Source organism: Nerophis lumbriciformis, linkage group LG13, assembly GCF_033978685.3.
Source record: "Nerophis lumbriciformis linkage group LG13, RoL_Nlum_v2.1, whole genome shotgun sequence".
Classification (NCBI taxonomy): domain Eukaryota; kingdom Metazoa; phylum Chordata; class Actinopteri; order Syngnathiformes; family Syngnathidae; genus Nerophis; species Nerophis lumbriciformis.
In genome coordinates this window covers 47,977,908-47,990,054 of record NC_084560.2, presented here as the reverse complement: position 1 = coordinate 47,990,054, position 12,147 = coordinate 47,977,908, and the positions used below count along the sequence as shown (strand labels likewise).

Below are 12,147 nucleotides of genomic sequence, written 5' to 3'. Positions count from 1 at the left end.
GGACCAAGCTCTGGCACTGAGCATACAGGGAGCGGACTGCCACAATCAGACAGTCTGATACCCCATACTCTCTGAGCACTCCCCACAGGACTTCCCGAGGGACACGGTCGAATGCCTTCTCCAAGTCCACAAAACACATGTAGACTGGTTGGGCAAACTCCCATGCACCCTCAAGGACCCTGCCGAGAGTATAGAGCTGGTCCACAGTTCCACGACCAGGACGAAAACCACACTGTTCCTCCTGAATCCGAGGTTCGACTATCCGGCGTAGCCTCCTCTCCAGTACACCTGAATAGACCTTACCGGGAAGGCTGAGGAGTGTGATCCCACGATAGTTAGAACACACCCTCCGGTTCCCCTTCTTAAAGAGAGGAACCACCACCCCAGTCTGCCAATCCAGAGGTACCGCCCCCGATGTCCACGCGATGCTGCAGAGTCTTGTCAACCAAGACAGCCCCACAGCATCCAGAGCCTTAAGGAACTCCGGGCGGATCTCATCTACCCCCGGGGCCTTGCCACCGAGGAGCTTTTTAACTACCTCAGCAACCTCAGCCCCAGAAATAGGAGAGCCCACCACAGATTCCCCAGGCACTGCTTCCTCATAGGAAGACGTGTTGGTGGGATTGAGGAGGTCTTCGAAGTATTCCCTCCACCGATCCACAACATCTGCAGTCGAGGTCAGCAGAACACCATCCTCACCATACACGGTGTTGATAGTGCACTGCTTCCGCTTCCTGAGGCGGTGGATGGTGGTCCAGAATCGCTTCGAAGCCGTCCGGAAGTCGTTTTCCATGGTTTCCCCGAACTCCTCCCATGTCCGAGTTTTTGCCTCCGTGACCGCTGAAGCCGCACACCGCTTGGCCTGTCGGTACCTGTCCGCTGCCTCAGGAGTCCCATGAGCCAAAAGAACCCGATAGGACTCCTTCTTCAGCTTGACGGCATCCCTCACCGCCGGTGTCCACCAACGGGTTCTAGGATTACCGCCACGACAAGCACCAACTACCTTGCGGCCACAGCTCCAATCAGCCGCCTCGACAATAGAGGCGCGGAACATGGTCCATTCAGACTCAATGTCCAGCACCTCCCTCGTGACATGTTCAAAGTTCTTCCGGAGGTGGGAATTGAAAGTCTCTCTGACAGGAGACTCTGCCAGACGTTCCCAGCAAACCCTCACAATGTGTTTGGGCCTGCCAGGTCTGTCCGGCATCCTCCCCCACCATCGCAGCCAACTCACCACCAGGTGGTGATCGGTAGAAAGCTCCGCCCCTCTCTTCACCCGAGTGTCCAAAACATGAGGCCGCAAATCCGATGACACAACTACAAAGTCGATCATGGAACTGCGGCCTAGGGTGTCCTGGTGCCAAGTGCACATATGGACACCCTTATGTTTGAACATGGTGTTCGTTATGGACAATCTGTGACGGGCACAAAAGTCCAATAACAAAACACCACTTGGGTTCAGATCCGGGCGGCCATTCTTCCCAATCACGCCTCTCCAGCTCAATTAAAAAACTGTACTTAAGCCACATTCTTTTTTTTTTTCAGTACTGAACTCTTAACCCTCATTTGTAAACAATAACATGCTTATTATACAAACAGTATTTGTACACCTTTAACACAGATTTTTATACTGTCTTCAGAGATTCAGTTTTTTTGGTGGTACTTGAAACTTTTCTGGGTACCCGCGGATCACTGGTGGGGTTTTTGTTGTGGGTGATCTGGGTTCTGATGATGGCAACTCAACAGCCCTTGAATCTGGTTCAATGATGAGACTAGTTTGTGTCTGACTCACTGATGGAACTGAAACAGCACTTACTTGTAGTTGTACTGATGGCACATTTTCTGCAACTGGTGGAGACTAGATAACTGGCAGTCTCTCCATGGTAACATGTGATCCACTGTCTCTGTCCCTCTTGATAGATAGATAGATTGATATATATAAGTATTTCTTATATATATATATATATATATATATATATATATATATATGTGTGTGTGTGTAACGGGTATAAGAAATAATTTGATTATTTGAGTGAAATTCCTGCTAAAATATGTCTATTGTTTTGTTATGCAATGAGAGGTCCAATTGCGCCACCTGCTGGTACCTGAAAGTCTGTATATATGACTGCAAACCGGAAGCTTATTAGCAGACTTCCTGTCCTCTGCTAATGGTAAGCCACGTTCTGATATTGCTCTGCAAAATATTATATATTACACTAAAGCTAACGTGAGATTTATTGTAAGATACACAGTTATTTAATAGCAGTTGAAATGCTACGTTGTGGAATTTTCGTTTTGAATTGGTTGTTGCTCACGTCAGATGTATTACTATTTTGCACTGAAGTCGATATTATTTTACCCATGTAGACATTGAAACCAGCAGAGGTGCTAATGTCTGATCACTCATTGCAGGTAATAATTGTTGCACTATGTGCGTTTTACGTGTCAAGACGTTCATATTTAAATTTGTATTGTTCGCCATTTTAACATGCGAACAACGTGGTCTGTCATTTTTGCTAGTCACCACCAGAGGGTGCTAAAAGTCCATTTAATTATTTGTGTCATGTCATGTCTTGTATTGTATTTTGTATTTATCTATTTTCTATTTCATAAATATATAAAAAAGGATGATGTTGGTTAAAAAAACAAACAAGTAAAGAATATGTTGTATTGAATTAATTTTAATACCAGTAAAGATAAAAGCAAGTTAAAACCACTATACGATCACACGAAAAAAAGTATACCGTTAAAAACCATTGTATTAAGTCACATCTGTAATTGCATTTCATGTCATTTTAAAAATATGAAAATATTATGTACTTGAACAGACTTCCTGTCCTCTGCTAATGACATCGGAACCAGCAGAAGTGCTAACCACATATTGTGTGTGCGTGCATTCTGATCACTCATTGCAGCTACCAGTAAACAACCACATCATCCAATCCAGCCTGTGTGGCTTCTTGGCGGGATGGGTACACAGCAGTTACATATAAATATATATATATATATATATATATATATATATATATATGTGTATATATATACATATATATATATTACATCTTGTGTCATGTGACATTAATATGTATATATATATCAGTGACGTGCGGTGAGGTTGATGGCTGGTGAGGCACTGACTTCATCACAGTCACATTTACAAACATATGAACCCTAAAGAGTATCTTATTCACCATTTGATTGGCAGCAGTTAACGGGTTATGTTTAAAAGCTCATACCAGCATTCTTCCCTGCTTGGCACTCAGCATCAAGGCTTGGAATTGGGGGTTAAATCACCAACAATAATTCCCGGGCGCGACGCCGCTGCTGCCCACTGCTCCCCTCACCTCCCAGGGGGTGATCAAGGGGATGGGTCAAATGCAGAGGACAAATTTCACCACACCTAGTGTGTGTGACAATCATTGCTACTTTAACTCATTGGCGTTGTTAGGCCTATTTTAGGGGGGCTTGAAATAATTTGGTGTTTTTTTGTTTTTTTTTACTAATAAATGCTGACATATTCATTATAAAGTGGCCCAAATATGAGTTTAAATAAATAATCATATAACCTGTTATTATTCACTCCGTTTCCCCACACTTCGTAGCGTAAGGTAGAGAGCCCCTTTCGTGCGTCGGTATCCAATCCATTCCACTTGTTCATATAGAAAATGCCCACATCACTCAAATTCCAGCCCGCATTTTCTCTGCGACCTTGCTTGCGGTCCTGCAGGTGTACGAAGCACATTATCTTCCTTTACAATGAGTGAAGCTGCACAAAACCTTGTGTGTGCAATTGTAAATCATTTATTTTTTAAGTTTTGTGTTTCTTGTAGAATCTATATAAAGTAATATACATAAGCCTATTGTTAAAATAATGAAAAAAACATCATTAAATATATTTGTTTTATTGTATTGTTACATTTATAGCTGTTTTATTATTATAGGATGGCTTGTTAAACATTTAATAGGATTTTCAGAGGGAGGAAAAACCAAGACATTTAATATAAAATGTAAAATTAATAAATACATAAAAAGAAAAAGAAAATATATGGTTAAAAGCCATCGTCCCGGGGAGCATTTCATTTCGTCCCGTGCATTTAAAAAAAAAATAAAAAAAATAACAATGAATAAGTTCTATGTCTTTGTTAGCCGTTTGTGAAGTTTTGTGCTTGTGCGTAACATTCGCTCGCATCCTGTGCATCTCCTGGGGGCAAAGCCCCCCCTGTCCTTAAAAGCTAGTGACGCCCCTGCTTTAACTTAACTTTAACTTTACACATACAAACTGTAGCACACAAAAAAGCACATTTAATAAAAAAAATGTTATTATGGTCTTACCTTTACTTATAAGTGCGGGAACAGTGGTGTTGGTGTTGGAGGAGTTGTGAATGAATGAAATATGAAATCCGTGCTGCAGTCTGCAGGTGTACCTAATGTTGTGTCCTTGCAGTCGTTCACGGCTCCTCCGGCGCGAGCAATGTTGTTTTTGCACTTTTTGGCTTCTTGTTAAGTGACTTTTTTTGGGTGGATTCGGTCTTGCACGTGGAGGGTTTGGGTGTGGGCTTTGGTTGGTGTGGCGCTCTCGTCGGGGGGTGCATTCTGCAGCGAAGGTGCCTTAACCAGCACCAGGAGGCGGGGTTACGCGAGCCTCAGCCAGTGCGTCTTCGCAGCAGTTTTATGATCGCTCAGCACAAGAAATACGTTACAAACATACAGTTGTTGACAAAATACACTGTACATTATATACCTCAGCTAACTAAACTATGGAAATGTATAATATAATTCATATAGCAATACGGTCTCACTGCACAGCAGGCCAGCAGTTAGCCGAGTCATTGCGCAATCCATGTTGAGGCACTGAGTGACGTGTCTCTTCTCAGTATTTGAACGGCAAAGGTGAAAATTCAGCGATTTTGAATAAAAAATCATCTAAAACTGGTGAAGTTAAATGGAAAATAACGTTATAGTATAATCACTGGATACATATAACAATTTATTTTTTTAATTTTTTTTATATAAATTGTTAAATGTATCCAGTGATTATACTATAACGTTATTTTCCATTTAACTTCACCAGTTTTAGATTATTTTTATTCAAAATCGCTGAATTTTCACATTTGCCGTTCAAATACTGAGAAATAAATAAATAATGATAAATGGGTTGTACTTGTATAGCGCTTTTCTACCTTCAAGGTACTCAAAGCGCTTTGACACTACTTCCACATTTACCCATTCACACACTGATGGAGGGAGCTGCCATGCAAGGCGCTAACCAGCAGCCATCAGGAGCAAGGGTGAAGTGTCTTGCTCAGGACACAACGGACATGACGAGGTTGGTACTAGGTGGGGATTGAACCAGGGACCCTCGGGTTGCGCACGGCCATTCTTCCAATGAGACTTGCGGTGAGTCAGCAGCCAGTTGAGCCTCGCCATGGATTGTGCAATGACTTGGCTAACTGCTGGCCTGCTGTGCAGTGAGACTGTATTGCTATATGAATTATATTATACATTTCCATAGTTTAGTTAGCTGAGGTATATAATGTACAGTGTATTTTGTCAACAACTGTATGTGTGTAACGTATTTCTTGTGCTGAGCAATCATAAAACGGCTGCAAAAGACGCACTGTGTGAGGCTCGCAGTAATCCCGCCTCCTGGTGGTAGAGGGCGCTAGTGATCCCAGAGATCATTTTTGCGACTACTCGGCTGCAGAAGAAATGACAACAAGCAGCAACAGTTAGCAGCGATTGTTTATTTTTTCCTATCGCCTGGACTTTTAACATGGAGGATTACATATCTAAAATAAAACACTTTTCTAAACTGGACTTTCAATGGAAGCAGGAGGTAATACTTAAAGGAATATCTCCATCGAGACAGAGAGACTTTTAAAACTGAAGAAAGATAAGGAAGACTTCTATAAACAAGTTATCGATGCTTTTGTTCAAGTGGAGCAGCGCATGGACTTCATTTATAAGTAAAGGTAAGACCATAATGACGTTTTTTAATTAAATATGCTTTTTTGTGTGCTACAGTTTAAGTTAAAGTAGCAATGATTGTCACACACACACTAGGTGTGGTGAAATGTGTCCTCTGCATTTGACCCATCCCCTTGATCACTCCCTGTGAGGTGTGGGCAGCAGCGGCGCCGCGCCCGGTAATCATTTTTGGTGATTTAACCCCCAATTCCAAGCCTTGATGCTGAGTGCCAAGCAGGGAAGAATGCTGGTATGAGCTTTTAAACATAACCCGTTAACTGCTGCCAATCAAATGGTGAATAAGATACTCTTTAGGGTTCATATGTTTGTAAATCTGACTGTGATGAAGTCAGTGCCTCACCAGCCATCAACCTCACCGCACGTCACTGATATATATATATATATATATATATATATATATATATAATACATCTTGTGTGCCGCTGTGACATTAATATGAGTGTGTATTATTTATTTCTTTATTCTTTAGTGGAGAGAGATCCTGTTTACTGTGGACTGTGTGACGCCCTGTTTTTGTTTCCATTCAAAAAAAGGTATGTCTGTTACGAGTTTTTTGGCATAGTTTATTGTAGAAAAAATATAAAATGAGTTGATGTGAGTGGGAAAAATGAGGTATATTGCTGCCCATTTTAAGTATCCTTTTTCTTAATATATATTTTTGTTATTTTCTGATGTATATAGTTTATATACTGTTTTTTATTTTATTAATTTATTTGAGACTATTTTATGCTTTATTTACCTTTTTTTTAAATTATTATTACTATTTCCACATGTAAGCATACATAATTGAATTGAGTGAGCACTGACGCTCGGAGCTGTGGAGAGAGATCCTGTTTACTGTGGACTGTGTGTGACGCCCCGTTTTTGTTTCCATTCAAAAAAAGGTGAATAAATCCTCCACGACTCAACTCCTGTGTGTGCCTCACTACAAAAGACAACGCAGAACAGTGACTGTTACATATATGGCCATTTAATGTGCATGGTTGCGTGATACAGGAAGTATTAAGTGTTCTTGTTGTAGAAAATATAAAAGGTCATTAAATGATATTATACCTTATGACATGACATTTTTAGAAAATAAAATGATGACTATATACTATGTTGAGTACATTTTAACCGTTATATTTAAAATAGACTATGCTAATATATTAAACAGATATCTTCAAATATTCCCATTGATACATAAACCTCTATGATCCATCCATTTCCTACCGCTTGTCCCTCTCGGGGTAGCGAGGTGGATGGAGCCTAACTCAGTTGGCAGAAGAGGTCCACGGCCCTCCTTTCTGAAACAGCGCAATTAGCACATTCGACACTGGATGGCGCTGTTGGTCCCAGCATCCTTGCAGGATGTTATTGAGAGAGAGACAAAAGTGCAGCTACAATACAATTGCGTTCCTAAAGATGGCAATGTTGGATTGTATCTGATCCCGCTGAATTGTCGTGGACAATTTGGCTAAACGGTTTCATTTGACATCGACACCCAATTAATTCATTTAGTCCTCCAGCTCTACATGCAACCGCACAGCACACACAATTGTCATCTTGCAGTTTGTATATTTATTTTAAAGCAACTTCATTTGTAAAATATAAATACAAATTAGGAGATATTTTAATTACAAAGTTAAAATAAAATAAAAACGAAACAAAAAACACCAAAAAAGTTGATTTCACTGCCTTATATATACACATGTGTATATATATATAAATATATATACACATAGATGTATATAAATATACACACACAAGCTCTTTGCCAAATGGGTAAAGGATCAGTATTACAATAAAACTTTATTATACAATCAACGCTGCAGATCCGCTTGTTAAATTACAGACTTGACGGGAAGCACGATTTGAACATTACAAAAAAGATACAACAAAATAGCCCCTCCTGTTTTGAAGTCTTGGAGGGAGGGGGCGACAAAACAATTGTACACATGTGCTCCCTAGATCAACTCAAATAGCACATTCAATGGCACAGGCAGCGACACACATGCCTGACACACTTGTTATCAGAAAGAAATCTTTTTTTATGTACATACATATATTCATTTTTATTTACTTATTTGTACATATATTAATTTATAAAAAATACGACCGTCAGTTATTGAGAGTCAAACGTATGGCTAAGCAGGTCCAAAAGTAGGTTGTATATACAGTGCACCACAACACCTTGCAAGAGCATCAGTGCTTATTGGGACTCGGGTTCAGGATGAGGCCCACCTGTCCGGCGGCCTTGATCTTCTCCTTCAGTTTGTCCCTAGCGTGGTCCCAGCGGTCGTCCAGGCACTCCAGCGTGGAGCCCAGCAGGGCGGCCAGCTCGGCGCTGTCTTCCACCAGGTCCAGCAGCTCCTTGCTGTCCGGGTGGAAACCCTCCAGCTCCTCGGGACAAGAGAAGAGCTGCGACAGAGACGCTTGCCGGTAGAACTCGGCCTCGGCCACCGTCACCACTTCCATGTGCGGGAAGGCCTGGCGGAAACCGCGGGCCGACATGCGCAGCCGGCGGAGGACGTCAGACAGGAGGAGCCAGTTTCTGGGCCTGAGGGAGGTAAATAATCCTGGATGAGAAATGTGTATCATATTGAGCAAGCTCCTGTCATTTGACTTCATCATATTACGCCGTTGTTGAGTTACTAACTGCAGAAGTGTAAACATGGCTTTAACAGCTGAAATTCAAATAACATGACATCTTTTAAATCATTGGAAATGTGCATTTACAATTGAAAAAGGTTTAAAATGAGGGTTTGTCAAAAATAAGGTCATCACAAAAAAATAGGACATTAATCAAGTATATAAGCAGAAAAATCACCATTTATTTTGACCGTACATGTTCCTTTTCCTTAACTGCAGATGGTTACGTAAAGGATTGTTGGCCAGTGATGAGGTCAATGCAAAGAACACGGCACATTTTGAGCAAATAAATGATGTGCATTCAAGTAAAATATTTTGAAAAATGTTTCTGTATGATTCTGACAATAAAATTGCATTTGTGTCCAGATATTGCAACCTTTTTTAAAGTTAACTTGAATCATGCAACCCCTGAGTTATCATAATTGACTGTGATTAATCGCAAATTAACCCAAATTTCAAAGTGTGATTAATCTGATGACAGAAATAGTCAAAATACATTTAAATGTATTTAAATTAACAGCCTCAATTTTGCCATTGTAAAATGAATTTTAAGTTGAATTATTTTTTTTAAATTCAAATACTTTTAAATATAAGTTTTTGTTTTTTTGATTTCGGTAAAATTATATTATTCCTAAATATTTTGGATTTAATTATTTAAAAAATAATAAAATATATTATTAACAATTAATTTAAAAAATAACATACTTTTAGGGGACTGACAAATTCAGTTATTTTTTCAATGTTAAAATTAATTTTACGTTTTTATTTAACAGGGAACCTATTATGCAAACCCAACTTTTTTTTTTACCTATTAGTGCCTGTTTTTGTGTGTTCGGGATCTACATAAATCCCCAAAATTTGAAATCAAGCCATGAAGGCTACTTATAAAAAATCTCTCCTGTCTTCATACAAGCTGTCTGGAATTTGCGACGTTTTCCCCCAATTATGACATCAGCGGATATGTCCGTATATAGTTGAAATTTACTCAAAGTGCTTTGCTCGATTCCGCCATTGCAATCCGACGCTGTAGTCCATAAGCTCCTTCTTTTTATAGCTATCTTCATGTTGTGGGACAGACTGGCTCGTACATGCACATGTATCCTGTTGTCATTTCTAATACAAAGAAGCGTATAGTTCCAACTTATGTCTGCTCGTAGATCTGATAAAGAGGCGCTAAAAACTACAAAATGGATGACGGGGAGAAGACGCTGTCAAAGTGGAGGCACGTAAAAAAAGACCACCCACAAAACCCCGCATCCTGAGCAGACCGTCAAAAAGCTGTTTGAAGATGGTATGTAAAACATCATCTAATAATCTAAGAACCGCCTTTATATATTAGTGTTTTAATTGTTAAAAAATATATTATATGACCCCTTTAACAAAATATTTTTTGATCTTAAGCTTATTTTACACTGAACGTTTTTACTTTTTCCAGAAAAAACTCAAATTAACTATTTTTCTACAAACTCCGTTTCCATATGAGTTGGGAAATTGTGTTAGATGTAAATATAAACGGAATACAATGATTTGCTAATCCTTTTCAAGCCATATTCAGTTGAATATGCTACAAAGACAACATATTTGACTTTTCTTTTTTGCAAATAATCATTAACTTTAGAATTTGATGGCAGCAACACGTGACAAAGAAGTTGGGAAAGGTGGCAATAAATACTGATAAAGTTGAGGAATGCTCATCAAACACTTATTTGGAACATCCCACAGGTGTGCAGGCTAATTGGGAACAGGTGGGTGCCATGATTGGGTATAAAAACAGCTTCCCAAAAAATGCTCAGTCTTTCACAAGAAAGGATGGGGCGAGGTACACCCCTTTGTCCACAACTGCGTGAGAAATTTGCAAGAAATTTAGGGATTTCAACATCTACGGTCCATAATATCATCAAAAGGTTCAGAGAATGTGGAGAAATCACTCCACGTAAGCGGCATGGCCGGAAACCAACATTGAATGAGCGTGACCTTCCATCCCTCAGACGGCACTGTATCAAAGACCGACATCAATCTCTAAAGGATATCACCACATGGGCTCAGGAACACTTCAGAAAACCACTGTTACTAAATACAGTTTGTCGCTACATCTGTAAGTGCAAGTTAAAGCTCTACTATGCAAAGCGAAAGCCATTTATCAACAACACCCAGAAACGCCCCCGGCTTCTCTGGGCCCGAGATCATCTAAGATGGACTCATGCAAAGTGGAAAAGTGTTCTGTAGTCTGACGAGTCCACATTTCAAATAGTTTTTGGAAATATTCGACATTGTGTCATCCGGACCAAAGGGGAAGCGAACCATCCAGACTGTTATCGACACAAAGTTCAAAAGTCAGCATGTGTGATGGTATGGGGGTGCATTAGTGCCCAAGACATGGGTAACTTACACATCTGTGAAGGCACCATTAATGCTGAAAGGTACATACAGCTTTTGGAACAACATATGCTGCCATCAAAGCGCCGTCTTTTTCATGGACGCCCCTGCTTATTTCAGCAAGACAATGCCACGCCACATTCAGCACGTGTTACAACAGCGTGGCTTTGTAAAAAAAGATTGCGGGTCCTTTCCTGGTCCGCCTGCAGTCCAGACCTGTCTCCCATTGAAAATGTGTGGTGCATTATAAAGCGTAAAATACGACAGCGGAGACCCCGGACTGTTGAACGACTGAAGCTCTACATAAAAGAATTCCACTTTCAAAGCTTCAACAATTAGTTTCCTCAGTTCCCAATCGTTTATTGAGTGTTGTTAAAAGGAAAGGCCATGTAACACAGTGGTGAACATGCCCTTTCCCAACTACTTTGTCACGTGTTGCAGCCATGAAATTCTAAGTTAATTATTATTTGTAAAAAAAAAAAAAAAGTTTATGAGTTTGAACATGAAATATGTTGTCTTTGTAGCATATTCAACTGAATATGGCTTGAAAAGGATTTGCAAATCATTGTATTCCGTTTATATTTACATCTAACACAATTTCCCAACTCATATGGAAACGGGGTTTGTATTTCGGGCTACAGATAATATAATACACTTTAAAAAATACACATTCTAATCTCACTTTTATTTATGCTTTTTGTTTTGGATTTCGTTCTGTTCAACATTTGATCGTAAAGTAGCCTTGCAGTTACTCGCCAGGCTGTGATTGACAACTAAGATGTGCACCAATGACAGCAGACTGGACCCGTGCATGGAGGCGGGACTCAAACACAAATGCAAGTTCAGGTGGAAGCTGACTGTCATTTGAAGATCCTGGCACTGGACACTTTGCACGTGCTTTATGTCACACATTTGCACGGCTCACCCCTGAGAGACGGACACCTGGATGTTGTAGCAAGGCAGCAGGGGCCGGTCAGAGAACTCAAACTCAAACATCTCCCTCTTGTCGTCCTCGTCCTCATCGTCAGGGCCCGGCGGGTCTGCCAGGATGTCGTAGGCGGTGCCGCCCTCCTCTGCGGACTCTAAAACAAACAAATAGAAAATAGGCAGCGCATGAGCTGACGTGGGAAGATAGAAGTCTCAGGGGGAAAG

The 12,147-nt window shown here is 40.4% G+C and overlaps 1 protein-coding gene across 2 annotated transcripts in view; it reads right to left on the bottom strand.

Moving 5' to 3' along the window:
• Positions 1-7,058: 7,058 nt before the first annotated feature.
• The window catches only part of bcor (BCL6 corepressor), an 86,031-nt gene continuing 80,942 nt past the window's right edge, over positions 7,059-12,147 (bottom strand). The window contains exons 12-13 of one of the 2 annotated variants that reach the window (XM_061970671.2): positions 11,921-12,077; positions 7,059-8,527 (exon numbers count right to left, since the gene is read on the bottom strand). In XM_061970671.2, the coding sequence (XP_061826655.1) occupies positions 8,173-8,527; positions 11,921-12,077 (512 nt within the window). In that variant the 3' untranslated portion in view covers positions 7,059-8,172. The remainder of the gene's footprint in view (positions 8,528-11,920; positions 12,078-12,147) is intronic. The other variant, XM_061970672.2, reaches the window with a different exon arrangement.